Raw genomic sequence first — 23,131 nt, forward strand, 5'->3', positions numbered from 1 at the left:
ATATATAAAACCTTGTTACCAAGATAATATCCCTAAGCACACATGGGAAAACATTTATGAAAATTCCATGCTCTGGGCTTGGAGGTTTAAAACATGTCAAATTCCTAAACATTCCTGCCATGGGGAAGCAGGGGTCTATATTCCTTCCCCTTGATTCTGAACCAACTTTAGTGACTCACTTATAACCACTGAATGCAAGAGAAGTGACTCTGAGTAACTTTCAAGGCTGGGCCAGAAATAGCTGAGTAGTTTCCACTTAGTGCTTCCTGGATTGATTACTTTGGAGGAAACCAGCCATTATGGCAAGAAGTCAGATTACTCAGAGACCACCAAATTGGAGAGGCCAAATGGAATTGCTCCAACCTACAGCTAGCATCAACTACCAGCAATGTGAATGAGTTAAAAACCTTTAATAACATCCTACTTGATGTTGAAACAAAAACCATTCTCTTTACGATCAGAAAAATGTTCCCTATCATATCTTCTATTCAAATTATATTGGTGATACTAACCAGTTCAGTAAGAGAAGAAATAAGATACAAGGACTAAAAAGAAACAAAATAGCTATTATTTTCAGGTAATATAAATCACTATATAGGAAATCAAAAGTAATACAAATAAGTTATGAAGAGCAAAGGTCCAAGAATAACCAAGGTACGCACTCCTTAAGAAGAACCACCTATTAGCAGAACTTACCCTAGCAACTATCAAGACTTATGAGGCTTATTATAAGTAATTGAAAAAATGTGGGATTAGCAAGGAATATTTAACTGACGACAGAAGCAGAATAGAGAGCCAGGCATATGCGTAAGCCTCATATATAATAAAGCTGGTATTGCAGACTAGTTGAAAAAGATATTCAATTCCGTATTAAAAAATAAATAGCCAGGCATGGTAGGGCTCACACCTGTTATCCCAGCACTTTGGAAGGCCAAGGTGGGAGGATCACTTGAGCCCAGGAGCTCAAGACCAGTCTGGACAACATAGCAAGACCCCATCTCTACAAAAAGTTTTTTAAAAAATTAGCTGGGTGTGGTGGTGCATGCCTGTAGTCCCAGCTACTTAGGAAGCAAGACGATGGCTTGAGCCCAGGAATTTGTGGCAGCAGTGAGCTATGATTGTGTCACTGGCACACCAGCCTGGGTGACAAAACAAGACCCCCAACTGTTAAATAAATAAATAAATAAAGGATCTCTACCTTACAACATGAACTTATTTACTGCTACAGCAAGGACTTCAATGTAAAAAGAGAAAAAGTTTAAAACTTTCAAAAGAAAATGTAAAAGAATACTGGAATTTAAATTTAAAATTGACCAGGCATGGTGGCTCACGCCTGTAATCCCAGCACTTTGGGAGGCTGAGGTGGATGCATCACAAGGTCAGGAGATCGAGACCATCCTGGCTAACATGGTGAAACGCCATCTCTACTAAAAATACAAAAATAAAAAATTAAAAAAAAAATTAGCCAGGCGTGGTGGCAGGTGCTTGTAGTCCCAGCTACTCAGGAGGCTGAGGTAGGAGAATGGCGTGAACACGGCAGGTAGGGCTTGCAGTGAGCTGAGATCACGCCACTACACTCCAACCTGGGCATCAGAGCGAGACTCCATCTCAAAAAATAAATAAATAAATAAATAAATAAATAAATAAATGAAAATGAAATAAATAAATAATATTTAAAATTTATATGCTTTTGATGAAACAGCTGTTTACTTCCCTGTAGAGAGTAAAAAGACAAAACACAAACTGGTAAAAGATATTTGCTGTTAACCAAAGGACTCGTATCCAGAATATACAAAGAATTCAATACGAAAAAACTTTTTATATTCAGTCTTTAAGAAAAAGACAAATATGCAGTGGAAAAATAGGTGAAAAAATAAAAAAATACAAGCCAGGCATGCTGGCTCACGTCTGCAATCCCAGCTACTTGGGAGGATGAAGCAGGCGGATCATCTGAGCCCAGAAGTTTGAGGCTGCAGTGGCTATGATCACACCACTGCACACTAGCTTGGGCAACAAGCAAGATTCTGTCTCTAAAAAAAACAAAACAAAAACCTCCACGAACGAAACATGTAACAATAGCTAATAAACAGATAGAAAAACATTCAGCCTCAGTAGTTACCTGATGAATGAAACTGAGGACACAATGAAATGCCATCTCATATTGCCAGATTTGGAACATTTTAAAAGTCTGATCAAGCATTGGCAAAGAAGTAGACAATGGGTATTCTCATAGCCTAGTGGAGGTATATCAGCTATAGAAAACAATTATGCCATTACCTAGGAAAGTTTAATGTGGCTATTCCCTAAAATAGAGTGACTCCATTCCAAAGAATCCTGGGACCCTGTTACTCAATAAATCACTGTTGGCATTTTGGTGAAACAATCTGTGCTTTGCATTTCAGTATAGTTGTCATCCTTTTCTCCTGCCCACTCGAAAACTGAAATGCCCCACAATCACTGTTAACAATGAAAACACCTCCATAATTTCTAAATGTCCCCTACGGGGTCAGTGCTAAACCTAGCTGAGAACTATTGTACCAAAGGAACTCTTAGACATGTGTATCCAGAACATGTTCATATCAGCAGTGTCCATAATAAAAAGCTGAAAATTAAGTTTATTAATTGGAGAGTGAATAAGTTGCAGTATATGTATACAATGGAACACTTTAATATAGCAATAAAAATGAATCGCAAAAATAATAAAAGGCAATTATTGAAGAATACATACAATATGATTCCATTTAAATAAAGTATTAAATAAATGAAACTAAATGATAATCATATCATTATATGTGATTATATATATGTGATAAAACTATAAAGAAAGAAGTGAATAATTAAAAAATTTCATTATAGTGGCTCCCTCTAGAGAGAAGGTGAGAATATGCAATTGAGGCCGGGCACGGCGGCTCATGCTTGTAATCCCAGCACTCTGGGAAGCTGAGGCAGGCGGATCACCTGAGGTCAGGAGTTCTAGACCAGCCTAGCCAACATGGCGAAACTCCATTTCTACTAAAAATACAAAAATTAGCCAGGCATGGTGACGCATGCCTGTAGTCCCAGCTACTCAGGAGGCTGAGGCAGGAGAATTGCTTGAGTCCAGGTGGAGGTTGCGGTGAGCCAAGACCGCACCACTGCACTCCAGCCTGGGAGACAGAGTGAGACTCCCTCTCAAAAAAAAAAGAATATCCAATTGAGGAAACACAAACAGGACTTCTGTTTCTTCAGCTCAGTGGTAGATACACTGGTATCTATTATTTTTCTTTAAACCGTACATATTCTACAGCATATATAGTTCACAATTTTTAAAAGTTAAAATTAAAACTTTCTACGTAATATGTTAACAACATGCAGAAGCAGCTACAAAGATCTGCATTAAAAGCAATAATGTAGTTTCTTTCCCTGCCTGTTATCCTTATTGTTTGGAATGAAGCTGCTGACACATAGTGCTAGTCTTGGACCACACCTCTGCAGTATCCTCTTAAAACTTTTTAACTTATACTCCCCTCATATTATTTTCTGGTAAGATGAGATCATAAGCAAAAAAAAGACCAAATGAGTATGCAACATCTTGCATAGTTGGGCAAAACTATGTATTCCATATATATATATATACATATATACACATACATATATACATACATATGTTTTCTAGGTAGCAAATTCCTAAGTTTTCAGGTTTATATCATAATTAAGAGCATATAGAATGTATTCTCATTCATTAAAATTTTACTAAATGCTTACTATGTATCAGTCCCTGGGAGTGGAAAATAGTTAAAATATATTCTTGCTCTTAAAGAGCTCACCATGCAGGGACAGGAAGGCAGGGAGGGGAAACTATGAGTAAACAAGTACCACTCAGTAGACTTAGTACTGCAACAGATTTAAGGAGAAATAAGGAGGTTGTCAATTCAAGATAAGGCACAAGATTTCATAGAGAAGCTACATCTTGCAGAGTTGTGAGGAATTTCCTAGGCAGATTTGGGAAGAAAGGAATTCCAGAAAAAAAGGGACCAACATAATCATAGGACAAAAGCCAGGGAACTAAAAGACATATCTAAAACACTGTTAGTAATCAGAAATAAATGGGGAAGGGTAGGGAATGCCTAACTGGAGAGTTTGTGTTTTATCCTATAGACAACACCATGTAAGGACTGCAAGCAGTGAATTGTCAACTTTACAAAGGATTGCTTTGGCAACAGGGCAGTCAATGGACTGGAAAGGGTGGTGTGGAGAATGTGGAAAGGGAGGCACGGAGATAATCAGAGAGAAAACTGTTAGGATAATTCAGAGAAGAGATGAGAACCTAAGAAGAAGGCAATCACACAGAGAAGAACAGAGAGATCAAATCTCAGTTTTTTGAGAGACAGAATTAAAAAGAATAATGATAAAAGGAATAGAGTAAGTAAAAGATGCTACTAAAATTGAGACACAATGGTTAAAAAGGTAGACGGCAATCAGAATGGCATTACGAAAGTCAAAGACAGTTTTTCAGGAAGGGAGGGGTCAGTAATTTGATACAGAAAGCACAAGTAGAATACAACTGATCACTGGATGTGGCATTTAGGAAATCATTGGTAACCTGTCAGCAGTTTCAGTGAAGTGGTGGGACAGAAGCAGCCTGACTAAAGCAGACTCAAAAGTGACATAGTGCTAAGAAGGATGATTTGTTTTCTAGAGTGGTTAAGACATATGCTTTTTTTTTTTTTTTTGAGATGGAGTTTCGCTCTTGTTACCCAGGCTGGAGTGCAATGTCGCAATCTCGGCTCACTGCAACCTCCGCCTCCTGGGTTCAAGCAATTCTCCTGCCTCGACCTCCCGAGTAGCTGGGATTACAGGCATGTGTCACCACACCTGGCTAATTTTGTATTTTTAGTAGAGACGGGGTTTCTCCATGTTGGTCAGGCTGGTCTCGAACTCCTCACCTCAGGTGATCTGCCCACCTCAGCCTCCCGAAGTACTGGGATTACAGGCGTGAGCCACTGCGCCCGGCCTGAGAAATGCTTTTAAATGGAAGACTTGAACATACTTTTTGGCTGCACTGAAGGGTTGAAAATATGGGAAAGACAAAGGATAACTGGTGGAGAAAGTCTCAGAGTAGATACGAATGGATGGATAGGATCACACAAGCAGTGAAATTGTATAGGAAAAGAAAAAAGATCCTTCCTACTGTGAGAGAGGGATATTAAGGCCCAAGACTGTTCATTCAACAACGATCTATTGAATCAACATTTATTGAATATTTGCCATATACCAGGTACTGTGCAAAGTGTTAGGGGATACAAATGAATAACTCAGTCCCTGACTTCAAAGAGTTCGCAGCTTAGTGGGCAAAATACAGTAACTGTAGTATGTTCTAAGTACTAATATACCACAGTGGAAAGGCCAGTATGGTAGCACAGAGGTTAGAGGAAGGGCTGGAATTTAAGGGAGCTTCTTTCTGACACTTTCTCTGTGACATGGATGAAGTTATCTGCCAAGTGTTTTTAGGGGTGGAGGGGTATTAGGCAATGTGTAGGAAGGGAAGAATGTTCAAAACAGCTGCCCAGATAAAACAACAGCAACTTGTATCCAAGATTTCTATGTCCTGGGTACTGTAAAAAGTGCTTTTATACATATTACCTCTTTGATTCTCAAAACAATCCTACTATTTTCATTTTACTAAGAAAAAAACGTGGAACTTAGAGATTAAAAACAGAGGCACTTAAGGACTACAGTGAGACGGGAAACTTTTTTCATAGTAGCAACAATTTACATAATTGTATCATTTTCTCCTGCTGCGTCTCTTAGACCGTGAATAGCAACAAATCCAGCATCATAAGTTTACAAGGTTAGGGATGGTATAGCAGAAGGATAAGGGAAGTGGGGAGTTAAAGGAATGGGGAAATGGGAAAGAAAGAGATTCGAATAGTTGATCATTGGGACCACGGCTCTGTGAAACAAAGGTAAGGCAGACTTGGGGGAGAAAATGAAGGAATTAAGGAATTTGAGAATATTTAGCAGTAGAAAGAAAATCAGTAAAACACAAAATTACAGTAGAATAGAATTTTTTAAATAACATTGATGAAAGAGTTTAAGGTGATGAATGGCCCATGGCATTGAGTTTCTTCAGAAGAATGAGAGTCACTAAATTGATTGAGGTCAGATAACTAGTAAATGCTAAGTTTAAACAAACTCAGATCTTTTTCCAGTTTCAGTGGTATTTTCAACTTTCAACAACTTGGTTAACTGGGGTTCTAGGTACGACTGTATTGCTAATTAACACTGAAATTTACTATCTCATAAAACATCACATTAAAAACTTTTTAATATGAAGTACTGTTCATTCTTTTTCAGCAGATTTGTAGAACAATCACAAGCACTTCTAATGATCATCATTACCTCTTTTTTGGCTTCTTTTTTGGGATCATAATCACTATCATTCCCATCCATTGGATGTGTTTCTTCTACATCATCATCACTGAGAAGAAACAAAAATTAGTACACTGAATTCCCTTTTTTTTTTTAGACAGCGTTTCACTCTTATTGCCCAGCCTGGAGTGCAATGGCATGATCTTGGCTCACCGCAACCTCTGCCTCCTGGGTTCAAGCGATTCTCTCACCTCAGCCTCCCAAGTAGCTGGGATTACAGGCGCCCATCACCACGCCTGGCTAATTTTTGTTTTTAGTAGAGACGGGGTTTCACCATGTTGGCCAGGCTGGTCTTAAACTCCTGACCTCAAGTGATCTGCCCGCCTCAGCCTCCCAAAGTGCTGGGATTACAGGCGTTAGCCACCGCGCCCAACCAATTCCCTTCTTTTTATTGTATTTTAGTGCTCTTATCAAACTGTAATATATATATCTAAATAATTTTACTAAATATTATTTAACAGAACAAGAGTTGTACTTGGGAAGATGAGCTTTTAATTCAGATTTCTGTAGTGTTCAGAAACATTTACCTCATTGGGTATACAGAATTCTTTTAGCAAACACTTCTAGCTCAAAAACAGAGACCCAGTGGGAAAGGGATTTAAAAAGAAATATCATTTGGGAAATGCGAACACATACAAATTGATATAATACTTAAATTTCATTGGAGAATAAAGACAGACAAAAATGAAACAAAATGATTTTATACTATCAAAAGATTTAGCCTCAATAATAAGGGTTTCAGTTACTCAGGTAATTATAAAAAGACTTTTTTCATAAAACATATTTTTTAATATATTCTAAATATGTGTATTAAATATATCAATACTAAAAGGAAGCATTTGTTATTAAAATTAAAAGAGGTGGAAGAGCTCTTAATATTAAAACTTCTAACCACTTGGCTCTTCTTGTCAGAGTAGAAACATAAATGTAATAAGGAATATTTACAATGTGTTGTGATAACTTTTCTGCCTTAGGAAATGTAAGCAATCCAATGCAGTGTCCCTAACAATGTAACTATATGGAGGTAACCAACCTACCTGTCACCCTGATTATGTCTATTAGCTAGTTTACGAGCCTGGCGATCCATCAAACTTGTCCTAGAGCGAGTTTTTTTCCAAGAATAGTAATATTTTACAAGGCTTGCAATTGTCTTATCTGGAAGCTTAAAAAAAATCATGTTAATATCAGCAAGTTTAATTCATAAACAAAATGAATAATTTTGATGATATTCTTTACTACTTAGTAAAGGCATAATTAAAAAATATTTCATGGGTACCTTTATGACTTATAGAGCTAAAAAATACTACTACAGTCAGTATCCCATATCAATTTCACTGACATTTCTGAATGAATATTCCTATTTGTTCTGGGAGAGGAGGGGAAGAGGTCACACACTAATTTGGTGAGAATGTCCCCAGAAGTTCCCAGCGCAGCCATGTTAGTGTTCAATATATGTAATTCACATAAAATAAAATTCTCTATTTTAAGTGTACATATTAGTGGTTTTGGTGAATTCACTAACTTGTACAATCACCACCTCTAATTCCAGAACATTTTCATAATCTCAAAAAGAAATCCTGTACCCATTAGCAATCATTCCCTATTCTCCCCCTTCACCAGTCCCTGGCAACCACTAATCTACTTTCTGTCTCTATGGATTTCCCTATTCTGGACATTTTACATAAAGGGAATCATACAATATGTGACCTTTTGTGTCTTGCTTCTTTCATTTAGCAAGATGTTTTAAAGAAAAGCTATTCAATTCTTAACAAATTTTTTTGAATAACTTTGTTTTAAATCCAGGTCTTAAAATGGTAAATAATGCAAACAGGCTTTGGCCATCAAATGAAGTCTCTGAGTATTAAAATGACTAATGATCATGCACTGATGTGTCAGAGTGACAAACAAGGATGCAACTTCCCCACCAAAAATGTTCTCTTTCATTATGGAAGACACCTAGATATATTTGCAAATATTATCTAATTTTCATCTACTCAGGTTAAAATCGTTTAATGCAGGAACTTCTCGGATTTACATTATTTTGACACAATACTAAAAATGTAGGAACTAGAAATACAGAGCAGTTTCTCTCCATTAAAAAAAAAAAGAGAGAAAGAAAAAAGCAGCACCATTGGGACAATATTGAAATAATATGTTTTTTTTTTTTTTTTGAGACAGAGTCTCGCGCTGTTGCCCAGGCTGGAATGCAGTGGCGCAATCTCGGTTCACTGCAAACTCTGCCTCCCGGGTTCAAGCTATTCTTCTGCCCCAGCCTCCCAAGTAGCTGGGGCTACAGGCGCATGCCACCACACCTGGCTAATTTTTTATATTTTTAGTAGAGACGGGGTTTCACTGTGTTAGCCAGGATGGTCTTGATCTCCTGACCTCGTGATCTGCCCGCCTCGGCCTCCCAAAGTGCTGGATTACAGGCGTGAGCCACCGTGCCCGGCCTAATATGGGATTTTTAAAAAAGGGTCTTCCGTATCCAAAAATATATAAATTGGAAAAAATCCTCGTGTCAGAGAGTGAAACATTTAAAAATAAAGTTGAAATTATTTTTTTTCCTGGAACAATAAACATAAGAAATAACTCTTATTACATGTATATTATTACATGTTATTTAAGTCAAAATAAAAGCTAATTTACTATAATGCAATAGCACATAACTGTCATTTAAGAGTGGTTGCAGAAAATAGGATTGTATAAAAATACACCTATTTACAAATAGTTTTTAAAATTAAATTGAAGAATGTTTTTGTATTTAATAATTAGGAAGTGTTCAATAGTAGCTTAACATATCATTCACATATGAACCACAGTAAGATTAAAATTACCATACCATTTGCTGAATCCTGTGAAAGCTCTTTCCATGAAAACTAAAGGCTTGTTCAAATAGGACTTTATCTTCCACTGTCCACTCATCCGGAAAGGGAGTGAAATTAGGGAGATCAGCAAGGGACTTCTCAATGTTATGTTTATGCCAGAACAACATGCCAAGTGCCTTTGAAGAGAAATCATTCCCCTTTGGTTTTAATGGACTTATGTTCCATCACACTTAAGAAAGTTAAACACAAATTAGATTAAAATCTTAAGCCTATGACTTCAACTGAAGATAGACTCACAGTTTGGGACTTTAAATCAGGGGCGCCCAGGTAGCAGACCTCATTTATTTATTTCTTTTAAATCAGGGCCTCAGAACAGTGAATGTTCTTATATACCATATTTGCTGCAGAATCTAGGAAAAACAGTGAGCTGAGGAGAGTGACTACAAAGCAGATTTGTAGGTTCACACCGAGTTTAACCCACATTTTAAAATTTGTCAATATGTAGGAAAAAATTTGCTAAAAGGAAAATTTCCAATAAATCCATACTTGAATGAAATGATCAGATGCCACAAAGCCAGAAATGCTCAGTTGGGGCTTAGTAGAGAGGTATTTTAAATTTTAATCTTTTACAAGTGTATCACAGACTAACCACGTCCAAGAAGTAAAAGTACCTCCACTGCAACTTTAACAATTTTTTTAACCACATTTACTATCAGAACATATAAATAGAATTATTAGGAGGCATACAAATAACTTCAATGACTTGATTACCAAATCATAACAAAGACTGAAATGGACAATTTCCAAAAATTCCATAACTTCCCCTTCTATTTTTAGTAGGCCTTTCTCTTTATTATAAGGTATTACGCATCATTTAGGACACAAACTTTTATTTTCCAAGAGATATAGGAACTTTATAAATAGTGCGTTTGTTAATTTCTGTACTCTGATAACAGTTCTTTAAAATACACAGGAAAATGAACATATTAAGGTATAGTCCTATTTTAAAGGATTGACTTTCTCAAATATTAAACAGAAAGACAAGGCTTAAAAAAAAATAGGCAATCAAAGGCTTCAAAATCCACAAAAAAGTTAATTACCTTTAGATAGATATAGATAAAATAAACATCTCAATTTCACAAAAATATTCCTTTACCATGTAATTGGACTATAAAGTTAGCTCTTGATAACCCAGGTTACAGATAATTTACCTTTCTTACTTATCTTAAAACAAATCTACCTATTTTACTATTAATTCTGATAAAGGTTGAAATAATATTTAGTTGAAATGAGATTTAAGATCTCTTTCATTTCATTATTCCATAATTTCCATTCCCTCATTACTAAGGATAATGTACCATATATTTGTCTCTCTATATATAGTATATTATATTATATATAACAGAGTGTATTACATAATAAACATGTAAATACATCATAGTCTATTTAATATAACTTATCTCCATAACTATGTATGTTATACTTACTAAATTCAATGACATTACTATATTTTGTATGCAGAAAAAGACCAATCTGTGGGTAGTCAATAGATCTAATTACAGTGTAAAATATTAAGATAATTTGATTTTGTTACAATTTTTATTTGAAGAGACAACTCTACATACAGACATATATCATATATAGATATATCCTTTTAAAGTTATCTAACAAAAAGAGCCTTTTGTGATTTCATTCAAAATTTTAAAGTCTTAAATATTCCTGTAAATGTAAAGTTTAACTTTTAGATCCTGTAGAACAAAAAGTCAAAAGAGAATTACCTGTATCATTAAAATTTTTTTATAAATAAAAGATTTGTTTTAAAGTTCTATCTGTGTACATTTACTCCAAAATACACCAAAACCTTAACTTTTCATTTTGGTAAGCATTTGCCAGAGGAATACTGAAGGCTTCCAGAAACTTCCAGAACTCGAAGTAGAGTAAGAAACAGATATATTGAAAGAAAAATATTTAAGCCTTTGAGATGAATAATGTTTATAAAATCAAACTCCTTAATATTGAAAGGTCACTCTTTGCTAGGACTTTTGTGGTATCTATAAAATAGCTGGTCAAGCTTATGCACGTTGTTAGGACAGAAACTATCATGAGATACTCTAGATTTGGTAAATATTGGGACAAGCCTTACTACTGAAGTGTTTCTCTACATACCTGTTCCACATTGTAGCCATGCTTTTCCTTTGCAATTGCAATGTATTCATCCACTGCAATGAAATAAGGTTATATAATTAATTATTCTCATTTACTTCATTTACCTAGGTCTACTTTTGTTCTTAACATAGCAAAGTAAAACGATTTATATTCCAGGGTAAAAAAAATAGCCAAAGGCACCTCCCATGAAATGTTACAAAAAGAGACTTATCATAGCAAGATCAGATGCTCACCTGGTTTAAAATTGTATTTAGTATAACTTATCTCTACGACTACACATTATACTTACTAAATTCAATGACATTACTATATTTCTGTATGCAGAAAAAGACCAATCTATGGGTAGCCAATAGATCTAATTATTGTATAAAATATTAAGATAATTTCTGTTCTAATAGTCTTTATTTGGAGACTTAGCTGTTTAAGACACTTTCACATATTTCAAGTTGATCCAAAGCCTTTACCATTCCATTTTTGATTGATGTATAAAGGATAGTTTATCTATAGTTTTGCCAGCTATACATAATGACACATTTATGTATGCTTCAGTACTCTAAATTTTCTTCAGCTCTTCCTGCTTGTTACACAAAGCATGTTTGAGTATTCCACTTTCATTTATCTTCCATATGTAATTAAGCCAACAGAATTATTTAGATAAGCAGTTTCAAGATGATAAACTGGCTATTATTTCAAGGCCTCATTGCTAAGAAGTCCGACACATTCACTAGAACTCAGTTTTATGTGAACTCCATATAATCACTCTGCCTTGATTCTAATTAATTTATATATGTGTATGTATGTATAAATTAATTTTGGAAATATTTTTGAGAAGCAGTGGTTAAGAATCCTGATTCTGGAACAGCTAGTCTACCTGGGTTTATCGGCTTATTGCTATTTTTTTGACTTTGGTCAAGTAACTTTTGACCTTTCTGTACCTTAGTTTCCTCACTCTAAATAGTTGTTAAAAACAGTACCTTCCTCCTATGATTAAATGAGTTAATAAATGGAAAATGCCCAGAACAGCACCTGGTCCATTTTAAGAATTTTTAAAAGTATTTGCTGTGATTATTAGTCTGTATAGTCTAATATATGAATATGTTCTTATAATAATGCTACTAGAATAAAATGGTTAAATGTATGCTATCAAATCTCCCCTCAAAGGGTAAGCTTTTTGTGTAGAAAACCCAAATATTATATTTTGTTTACAGCCGAAAGCACTTAAATACATGACAGGTCTAAATATATGCTGAACAATACCAACTGACCTGTGGTTTCCAACCCTGGCTATGCATTACAATCAGTGTGGGAGCTTTTGAAAAGTAAGACATCCAGGATCCACCCTTGAAGCCTCTAACTTAATTGGTCTGAGAAAGAGACTAGACATAAGTACTTAAAAAAAAAAAATTCCCCAAATGATTCCAATGCACACCCAGGGTTGAAAACTATTGCACTAGACCTTCATTTAAATATTCCACATGAACACTGCACTACCAGGACACTCTGGCTGAATTTTGTTTTCCACTTTGCTAAGAAATGAACCATTGTATAAAACAGAACTAAGCCAGCAAAATTCAATGATACCCTGATGCTCAGTTTGTGAATGAAAACCTTTGTCTGTAATGAGGATTGAACCTGGGAAACCAACAGTCTCTTTCAGGTTCTCATTAAACAGTCTCAGGCCAGATGAATAATTTCATGTTTTCTGTTAGGAATGCTTCAAAGGCACACAATTTCTAGATTACCAGCTAGACCTTTAGCTGGTGTTTTATAGCTCTTAAACAGAAAGATTTATCAGGTAAGCAGAAACATACTCAGTTTTCAATTTTTAGCTCTATTGCATCAATAAGCATGATTCGACTTACTATACACGATAGGATATCATTAATTTTCATGGGACTAAATAAATCAGACACCTTTAAGATGTTAGTAAATATTCTAAAAAGACAAGCTTATCTTACAGCTGCTAGAATTAACTGTTCAGTGTCGTTGTTGTTGTTGTTGTTATTTAATAAACTAAATGATAACTGAATGGAGGGGTGGGGATCTTAGTGTTGTTACCTGCACGTTTCCTATATCTGATGTGCCGCAAAGGATCAGGTCCGCTACATCACATTGAAGTCTAAAGCCACACCATGATTCAAGAAGTGCATGGTCAATGATCCAGAAGGTCTCCGTCCAGAAATGGAGAGCACAAAGATGACCTGATGGCTGCTGAAGTCAGTTCTTTCCCCTTTCCTCTTTAAAATGGTAATGATAGTGGGCTCTTTGAAGTTTGAAGGCATGTCTTTACCGCTCCATATACTGAGGAAAAGCCTGGGCAGATGTCTACATAGTAACTCCCTCCCCTGCTTGAGGATTTAAGCAGCAATGCCATCAGATCCTAGGTTTTTTCATTCTTCATGGGCCTGACACAAATTGGAATGATCAACCCACTATCTTCCAAAAGGAAAAACATTCTAATATAACAACCTCCAATAAAAAAAAATTAAAAAAATAAAAAAATAAAACAAAGACAAAACTGTTTTCTTATGAGAATCTATAAGACCCAAAAACAAACATAAGTCATATTTTGAATTGGCTGATAAACTCCTGCTGACATTAACATTCAATTTCAGAAAACTTACATTTGGCATCTGGGATACTGTGATATGGAGACCATACAAGCATCCCTCCATTGTCTTTATCTGTGTACTTTGTAGCACCTGGGGGAAAAAAATAATTACTTTGAATATGAAGGATTTTGTTTACACTGAAAATAAGTAGAAACAAAGTAAGCTGGCTGGGCGCGGTGGCTCACGCCTGTAATCCCAGTACTTTGGGAGGCCGAGGCAGGCGGATCACAAGGTCAGGAGATCGAGACCATCCTGGCTAACACAGTGAAACCCCGTCTCTACTAAAAATACAAAAACAAAATTAGCCAGGCTGGTGGCGGGCACCTGTAGTCCCAGCTACTCGGGAGGCTGAGGCAAGAGAATGGCATGAACCCGGGAGGCGGAGCTTTCAGTGAGCTGAGATGCGCCACTGCACTCCAGCCTGGGTGACAGAGGGAGACTCCGTCTCAAAAAAAAAAAGAAAGTAAGCTTTATTTATGTTTTAGTACAGTACCTGCAAAGGAGGACAAGTAAAGAAAATAAAGGAAAACAGATTTACATTACATATGGTAAATATCTTGCTTATAAAAACTAAGGAAATTTTGCAAATGCCGGTTTATCCCTTTTAAACTAAAAAAGACTGTCTTCAGTACCTACCTCTACTTGACAGAAGGTAATAAATCTGATTTAAACTTCCATACATTACTTAGAGATCATCATTAAAAATTCAAGACTTTTAAATGAGAAAGAATGCCTCGGGTTTTTTTTTTTTTTTTTTGCCCCATACTAAATGGGCCAAGATTGCTGTAATTTTTAAACACTTATGTCTGCTTTTTATTTATTTCTTGCTAAGGGTCTGCCAGCTATTCACTTTTACATTACGTTCATTTATGACATCTTATATTTATAAAAGCTTGTGCTCTACATTAGAAGAAAAGTCAAGATAAAAAGATAAAAGGCTGGGTGTGATGGCTCACGCCTGTAATCCCAGCACTTTGGGAGGCTAAGGCAGGCAGATCACCTGAGGTCAGGAGTTCAAGACCAGCCTGGCCTACATGGTGAAATCCCGTCTCTACTAAAAATACAAAAATTAGCCAGGTGTGGTGGCGCACGCCTGTAATCCAGCTACTCAGGAGGCTGACGCAGGAGAATCGCTTGAATCCAGGAGGCGGAGGTTGCAGCGAGCCGAGGTCACACAGCTGCACTCCAGCCTGGGTAACAGAGCCCAGGCTCCATCTCCAAAAAAAAAAAGTCAAGATAAAAAAGTTAACACAACTTCTTCTTAATATAATCTGAAAGTCTACTTCTGACCTGGAAAGATAGTAACATTTTCTAATTTCTTTCTTTCTTTTTAAATATGTGAAGTCTTGGCTGGGGGCGGTGGCTCACGCTTGTAATCCCAGCACTTTGGGAGGCTGAGGCGGGTGGATCACAAGGTCAGGAGATCGAGACCACGGTGAAACCCCGTCTCTACTAAAAATACAAAAAAATAGCCGGGCGTGGTGGCGGGCGCCTGTAGTCCCAGCTACTCGGAGAGGCTGAGGCAGGAGAATGGCGTGAACCTGAACCTGGGAGGCGGAGCTTGCAGTGAGCTGAGATTGCGCCACTGCACTCCAGCCTGGGCGACAGAGCGAGACTCCGTTTCAAAAAATAAAAATAAAAAAATAATAAATAAATAAATAAATAAATAAATAAATAAATAAATATGTGAAGTCTTGCTATGTTGCCTAGGCTGGTGGTCTTGAACTACTGGCCTCGAGCAATCCTACTGGCTCAGCCTCCCAAGTAGTTGGGATCACAGCTGCATGCCACCACACCTAGCCTGTTATTTATTTCTAATATTTTACAGCCTAGAAAGTCAGAAAAATCAAGCCCTATTAAAACTTCATATAAATTAAGAATCAACAGCATGAATGAAGGCCTGAGACAGCTATGCCAGAGCCAAGTTACATGCCTGTAGATTCTATTATTTTAATCATTCAGTGATATTTTTCTGGTCTACCTAATTCTTAGTTGCATTTAATTCATTAAAACTACCAACAAATGAAGCATTGCTGCCACTTTTTTTTTTTTTTTGAGATGAAGTTTCACTCATTGCCCAGGCTGGAGTGCAATGGCACGATCTCAGCTCACTGCAACCTCTGCCTCCCAGGTTCAAGCGATTCTCCTGCCTCAGCCTCCCAAGTAGCTGGGCATGCACCACCACGCCCAGCTAATTTTTGTTATTTTTAGTAGACAGGGTTTCATCATGTTGGCCAGGCTGGTCTTGAACTCCTGACCTCGTGATCCGCCTGCCTCGGCCTCCCAAAGTGCTAGGATTACAGGAACGCGCCACCATGCTTGGCTAACTTTGTATTTTTAGTAGAGACAAGGTTTCTCCATGTTGGTCAGGCTAGTCTCAAACTCCCAACCTCAGATGATCCACCCGCCTCGGCCTCCCAAAATGCTGGGATGACAGGTGTGAGCCACTGCACCCGGCTCATAAATGACTTTTATGTGGTATTGATAATTACCATTAATAGCCAGAATTCCAAAATTACTGACATATTAAAATAATTCCGAGGTTAAACTGTAATCCTTTATAAAGTTATAAGATACTTGGAATGAAGAACTAGGGGGGGGTCAGAGAACTACTATTATAATCTCCAACTAGGGAAGTTATCTATCAGGCAATAATATAATATCATTAAATATTTTTATTTTTAGAGAAGCATCATATATCATTACTGATCAACAAATTTTAGTTAAAAAATCATACAATTGCTATAAAATATAAATTTATCTTAAAATTCTATGTATGTTATAAGGAAAATTAAGAAGAAAAGAGAACTGAAAGAAGAAACACTACCAAAGTATTCGAAAGCCTTTTGTATTTTGTCATATCTTTAATAAAAGAGGACACAAAAGCATGAGCTGAGAATTTAGGAAAATGCCAAATTAAGGTTCATTATGTAAAATTTATATTCAATGAAAATAAACTGGCCAGGCCCTGTGGCTCAAGCCTGTAATCCCAGCACTTTGAGAGGCCAAGGTGGGCGGATCACCTGAGGTCGGGAGTTCGAGACTAGCCTGACCAACATGGAGAAACCTCATCTCTACTAAAAATACAAAAATTAGCCAGGTGTGGTGGCGCATGCCTGTAATCCCAGCTACTCAAGAGCGTAGGGCAGGATAATCACTTGAACCCGGGAGGCGGAGGTTGCGGTGAGCCGAGATCACGCCATTGCACTCCAGCCTGGGCAACAAGAGCGAAACTCCATCTCAAAAAAAAAAAAAAAAAAAAAAGAAAGAAAAGAAACTTTAATGTATCTTTTTAAAACTTCAATATTAAGATACATATTTAAGTTTTAATCCTGTAAAATAACAATACAAACACAAAATAGCCAACTCATTCTATAGTAATAAAACAAAAATCCTATTTAAGTTGGTCAGAAGCCTTTACTTAATTCATAAAATCTAATGTTATACAAAGTGAATATCCTAAACTTCAATCCTTTAACATGGAACTCATTATTCTGCACAATGGAATCACGACAATAAGATCATTTAAATCCTACTTAATACAACATGAAATGCAACAAAGAAAGTTTTTCATTGTCTCAAGTCTTAATGGCATATCATGCTAAATATTTAAACATAATTTCCTTGCACCTCATTCTTGCCTTACAGAAAGTCTGAATTAAAATATCTTCATTAAATGTCCCTTCTCAGACAGATATTACACTTTTTAAAAATTTTTCCCCATAAAAAGTAACAGCTACAGGCTGGGTGCAGTGGCTCTTACCTATAATCCCAGCACTTTGGAAGGCCAAGGAGGGCGGACGGCTTGAGCCCAGGGGTTTGAGACCAGCCTGGGAAACATAGTGAGACCTTGTCTCTACTAAAAACACAAAACATTAGCTGGATGTGGTCATGTGCACCTGTAGTCCAAACTACTCAAGAGGCTGAGGTGGGAGGATTGCTTGAGCCCAGGAGTTCAAGGCTGCAGTGAGCCATGACCACACTACTGCACTCCAGCCTGGGCAACAGAGCAAGACCCTGTCTCAATAAATAAATAAATAAATAAATAAGTTTCCAAAAAATTATTAGCATTGTAATTAAGGGCCCCATCTGACAGAAACTGGTATCCAAGTTGTGGGAACTAACAGCTCTTCCAATATCGGTGAGTAGGTAGAGGATAGAGGAGCAGCATACATAGAGCAATCCTGGTAGAGCAATCCTGTCTGATAGCAAAGAATGCCTAATTAAGCATTTCACAATTTTCCTTCCCTAACTCTGAACTGGACTCTACTATTTTCAATTACATATGTGTCAACTAGGCCTAAGAGATGACTGATACAGGAAGTAAGGGATATTTCAGTGCAATGGTTAAGAGTATGAACTACAGAGCCCAACTCCCAGAGTCTGAATACCAGCTCTGCTACTTGGCAGCTGTGTCACCTTGGATAAATCTATTTAATCTGTCTGTGCCTCAGTTTTCCTTATCTCTAAAAATATGGATGATGAAAGTACCTACCTGACAGAGTTGCTCAAAAATTAAATGAATTAATGTAAGTACGTGGCATATGGTAAGCATTACCTAAGACTTTTTTATTATTACTAGTATATGCTTATTGAAGACAGTTCTTTTTTAAGTTCCTTCCTTCTTTATCCTAAAAAGGCTTCTTCTCACCTTATCAACTACAAAATAAATGAATAAATCCTCAAGGGGCTGTATCTCAAAAATGGCTGATGTCCTCTCTCACCAACCCCTTGAAAATGAAATTGAATAGCTGTAATGACCCTTACGTTTTTCTCACAATTCAGACGTGATTCCTTTCCTATAAAATAGGAGAAAGTAACATGTGCTATTAAAAATAATTTATCTACCTCTTGGGATGCTTTGTGTCCAGTAAGTTTTACCTTTTTCATTGTAAAAGTCAGAATGAACTAAAACATTTAATAGACATTAACCCCATGTTTATCGTTTTTAACAGTAACAATATTTAAGATTATACCTCAAAACTATCTGATATTTAGAAACAGTACTGAGACTCAAACCTGAGTCACCAACAAAACAACCATGCCTTAGAAGTACCTTAACTTCTGAACAGATTAAAAAACAAACCAAAACCTGGATAGCAAGCTATCATAATTTTAAAAGACTATACTAGCATATCAGTTCTGAAAATGAAATTGTTGAACAATCAGTTGTCTTCAGTTTTAGATAAAACATTTAAAGGTTAATCCCTTTGAAATTATTAGATCTTTAAACTGGAGTCTTACGTTTATAAGACTACTGGAGAAAACCAACAACTAGGAAAGGAAAATATAATTCAATAAACTAGGATTTCTACATCAATAAAAATAAAAATCTAGACATTAAAAATAAGGACTTTGATGAAGATCATGGAACAAATATACCATATAAAGAACTTAAATATCGAGAATATTAAGCTGTACTAAATATATTTTGACATTTTACTATTTATATATACTAGGTTCTAAATTATATACTTAATATGTACCAACTTCAAACTTGGGTAAACAAAGACTTTCCCAGGGTACATGCGCATGAGAAAGTTTTAAGAGAATCAATTTTCAGAATTTTAACTTCCCTATTTTCTCTTTCCCAAGACAATCTGCCTGAAAACTCACCTGTGGTCAAATGATAAGAGGTTAGACTCATTCTACTTCCATCATCTGTCTTCACAAATACCCTTCTCTCACTTAAAAAAAATAAAAAATAAATCTCTCATGTATTTCAAATCTTACAAGAGTACATGGCCCAAAATTTTAAACCCTCCAGGGTTTCAAACAGGGTGTCAGGAAAACCCTCCTTTACTCAAGGCACCATAACTACTAGAGTTTTAATCAATTAAGCACTAATTGTAATAACTCAAGCCAGAAAAGATTTAATACTCAGAACCTTACTCACAGGTGATCAATAAAGCACTTTAATTTAATTTAATTAATTTATTTATTTGAGACAGAGTCTCGCTCTGTCACCCAGGTTGGAGTGCAATGGTGCAATCTTGGCTCATTCCAACCTCCACCTCCCAGGTTCAAGCAATTCTCCTGCCTCAGCCTCCCAAGTAGCTGGGATTACAGGTGCCCACCACCACGCCCAGCTAATTTTTTGTATTTTTAGTAGAGATAGGGTTTTGCCATGTTGGCCAGGCTGGTCTTGAACTCCTGACCTCAAGGGATCCACCTGCCTTGGCTTCCCAAAATGCCAGAATTACAGGCATGAGCCACCGCACCGGGCCCAATAAAGCACAAAAAAAATTATATACGATAAAATTTTGTGGAGAAAATACATGGAAATGACTTCAAAGACAAAAAGGAACAACGTAAACTTTGAGAATGTTAGAAGCTTGTCTACACATTTTACAAAATAGTACTATCACATCACTGTAGTATTTATATTTAATTGGATATATTTAAAATACAGAAAAAGACTTTATTATCAAAGTGCTAATATTTTCAATACACTGCAGATTATATTTTTCAACTATTTAAACTCTGACAACAGATGTCAACTAAAAATACGTGAATCTTTTTTCAAAATTATTTCATGGATATGTAAGGAAAATATTTTGAAAACCACTACTTTATATACATTAATTTTAACTTAATCTTGTGACATACTTAACATCATTACCCTTTTACAAACGAGAAAACTAAGGCCTAGAGAAGTCAGGTAGTTCATCCAAGGTTATTATGCCATATTAGATTAAAGGCATATGACAAATAATTAGGTTCTACACACAAAAATTGTTCCTCATGATGTAAGTACAGTTAGTAGGCACTAAATAAAAGGTGGGAAGATCTAGTGAACAACGGAAAGAAAATAATCAGAAATCTAGTTAGTAAAGACATTATCATCAATGGTTCCATAATTAAGGTAAACTGTTCCTAATCTCTTAACTTCAGAAATTCCAATATAAATCTCAATTCTTCTCATATTTCCTAAAATAATCATTTTAATAATTCTTTTTTTTTTTTTGAAACCGAGTCTCATTCTATCACCCAGGGTATAGCACAGTGGCGCCATCATAGCTTACTGCAGCCTCAACTTCCTGGACTCAAGTGATCTCCCACCTCAGTCTTCTGAGTAGCTGGAAGTACAAATGTGGTATGCCACAACACTTGGCTAATTTTTGAATTTTTTGTAGACGGGGTCCCACTATGTTGCCCAGGCTGGTCTCAAACTCCTGGGCTCAAGCGATCCTCTCACCTCAGCCTCCCAAAGTGCTGGGATTATACCCATGAGCTATGGCCCCTGGCCAATTCATTCTTTACCTGCTTAATTTTTATCATCATCACTATCACCTTTTCCAATAAAATTAGTCTCCATAAAAAATCCTCTTAATTTTTCTAGTCTAATCATAGCAGATTTTACAGTCTCAGCACCCAAGGAATTTTTCTTCCAAATGACTTCCTGAGCTATGGGTCAACAATCTCCATAAAGATGGATTGAGTGGTTTAGGAGACAAAGATAATGAGAAAGAGAAGAGAGAGAAGCTAACCATTTCTCAATTTCCATAATTAATAAATATCTTTTTGGCAGGGTGTGGTGGTTCAACCTTGTAATCCCAACACTTTGGGAGGCCAAGGCACGCGGATCACCTGAGACCAGGAGTTCAAGACTAGCCCGGCCAACATGGTGAAACCTTTTCTCTACAAAAATACAAAAAACAAAATTAGCCAGGCCACGGTGGCACGTGCCTATAGTCCCAGCTACTCGGGAGGCTGAGGCAGGAGAATTGCTTGAACCCAGGAGGTGGAGGTTGCAGTGAGCCAAGATCGCACCACTGCACTCCAGCCTGGGGGACAGAGCAAGACTCTGCCTTAAAAAAAAAAAAAAAAAAACCAACAACTTTTCATCTATTATTTTTCCCAAGGTAATGTGTTTATATTCTCACCTAATTATACTGATGTGAAAAACTTCACACAACAGCACAACACTTATAAATAAGAATAAAATAGATCAGCAGTATAATGTTGAATGGCAGAGGCCCAGTATTTCCCTGTAAAAAATGCCCAATAACTGATAATCTACATTTGATTGATAAGATTAGCTTTTACCAGATAAGAAAAGCCCTCCTATGTTTAAATGGTAGCTAGTTTTAATTGTGTCCTTAGGTTTGGTATGCTTCTGGAGAAGACTATTAAGCAGAAAATGAGTAAGTGAATTTACAGAAAGTGATGTTTATCCTTATTCTAATAATAAAATTCAATTACAGTCTGAGTAAATAAATTGAAAATATGACTTTAATGACTTTAAAAATAGTAACATTTCAGTGATTTTTTTCCTCCTTGAATATTCTATTTAGGTTTCAAAATAAGCAAAATATTATCGTCAATTAAGTTGGCTAACAGTGTTGCCATGTAAAATCACATTAATATTATTCTGTTTAAGTGATTATTCTCAAAATTTTGAAATTTGTTCGTGTTTAGTTTATCCTGAAACAAAAAAGATGCTTTCCAATTACCAGATCAGTGCTTTCCAGTGTAATGCTATGGGCATGTACAAGTTTGTTGCAGCATTAAGTCTGGCTCTTATTAAACATAAAACCCCTAATCAAACTGTATATAGTTGTCTATGAAATAAATATTGACTCAGAAATCTACCCATTGGGGCAAAAACATAGGTATGTTTATTAACTTAGGAAATAATTGTAGCTGCTGAGGTATAATTTGGAAATAACTATCACTACCAAAAAAAAAAAACAGACTCTCAATGAAAGCTCCAAATCAGAAAGGTGTGAATATATCCAGAATAGTTCTTCATAATTACAAATTTTAATCTTTATAGAATAAATGCCATATGCCCATCATTTAATCCTGGCAAGAATTCCATTAGTTTTTATAGGTTGGGCGTGGTGGCTCATACCTGTAATCCCAGCACTTTGAGAGGTCGAGGCAGCAGATCACAAGGTCAGGAGTTCGAGGGCAGCCTGGCCAACACAGTGAAACCCCATCTCTACTAAAAATACAAAAATTAGCCGGGCATGGTGGCGTGTGCCTGTAGTCCCAGCTACTCAGGAGGCTGAGGCAGGAGAATCGCTTGAACCCGAGAGGCAGAGGTTGCAGTGAGCCGAGATCATGCCACTGCACTCCAGCCTGAGCGACAGAGTGAGACTTCATCTCAAA

At 36.5% G+C, this 23,131-nt stretch overlaps 1 protein-coding gene across 8 annotated transcripts in view; it reads right to left on the bottom strand.

Annotated features, from left to right (window-relative positions):
- RCOR3 (REST corepressor 3) overlaps nucleotides 1–23,131 on the bottom strand; it is a 57,278-nt gene that overhangs the window by 31,428 nt on the left and 2,719 nt on the right. For 3 of the 8 annotated variants that reach the window (XM_055233923.2, XM_055233924.2, XM_055233922.2), the window contains exons 3-7: nucleotides 14,027–14,104; nucleotides 11,403–11,455; nucleotides 9,251–9,412; nucleotides 7,449–7,573; nucleotides 6,382–6,460 (exon numbers count right to left, since the gene is read on the bottom strand). In XM_055233923.2, the coding sequence (XP_055089898.1) occupies nucleotides 6,382–6,460; nucleotides 7,449–7,573; nucleotides 9,251–9,412; nucleotides 11,403–11,455; nucleotides 14,027–14,104 (497 nt within the window). Of the gene's footprint in view, nucleotides 1–6,381; nucleotides 6,461–7,448; nucleotides 7,574–9,250; nucleotides 9,413–11,402; nucleotides 11,456–13,460; nucleotides 13,808–14,026; nucleotides 14,105–17,777; nucleotides 17,874–19,630; nucleotides 19,650–23,131 lie in introns of those variants that run through there. The other 5 variants (XM_055233921.2, XM_063613124.1, XM_063613123.1 and 2 more) reach the window with 5 other exon arrangements.

This window comes from Symphalangus syndactylus, chromosome 19 (assembly GCF_028878055.3).
Source record: "Symphalangus syndactylus isolate Jambi chromosome 19, NHGRI_mSymSyn1-v2.1_pri, whole genome shotgun sequence".
NCBI lineage: Eukaryota > Metazoa > Chordata > Mammalia > Primates > Hylobatidae > Symphalangus > Symphalangus syndactylus.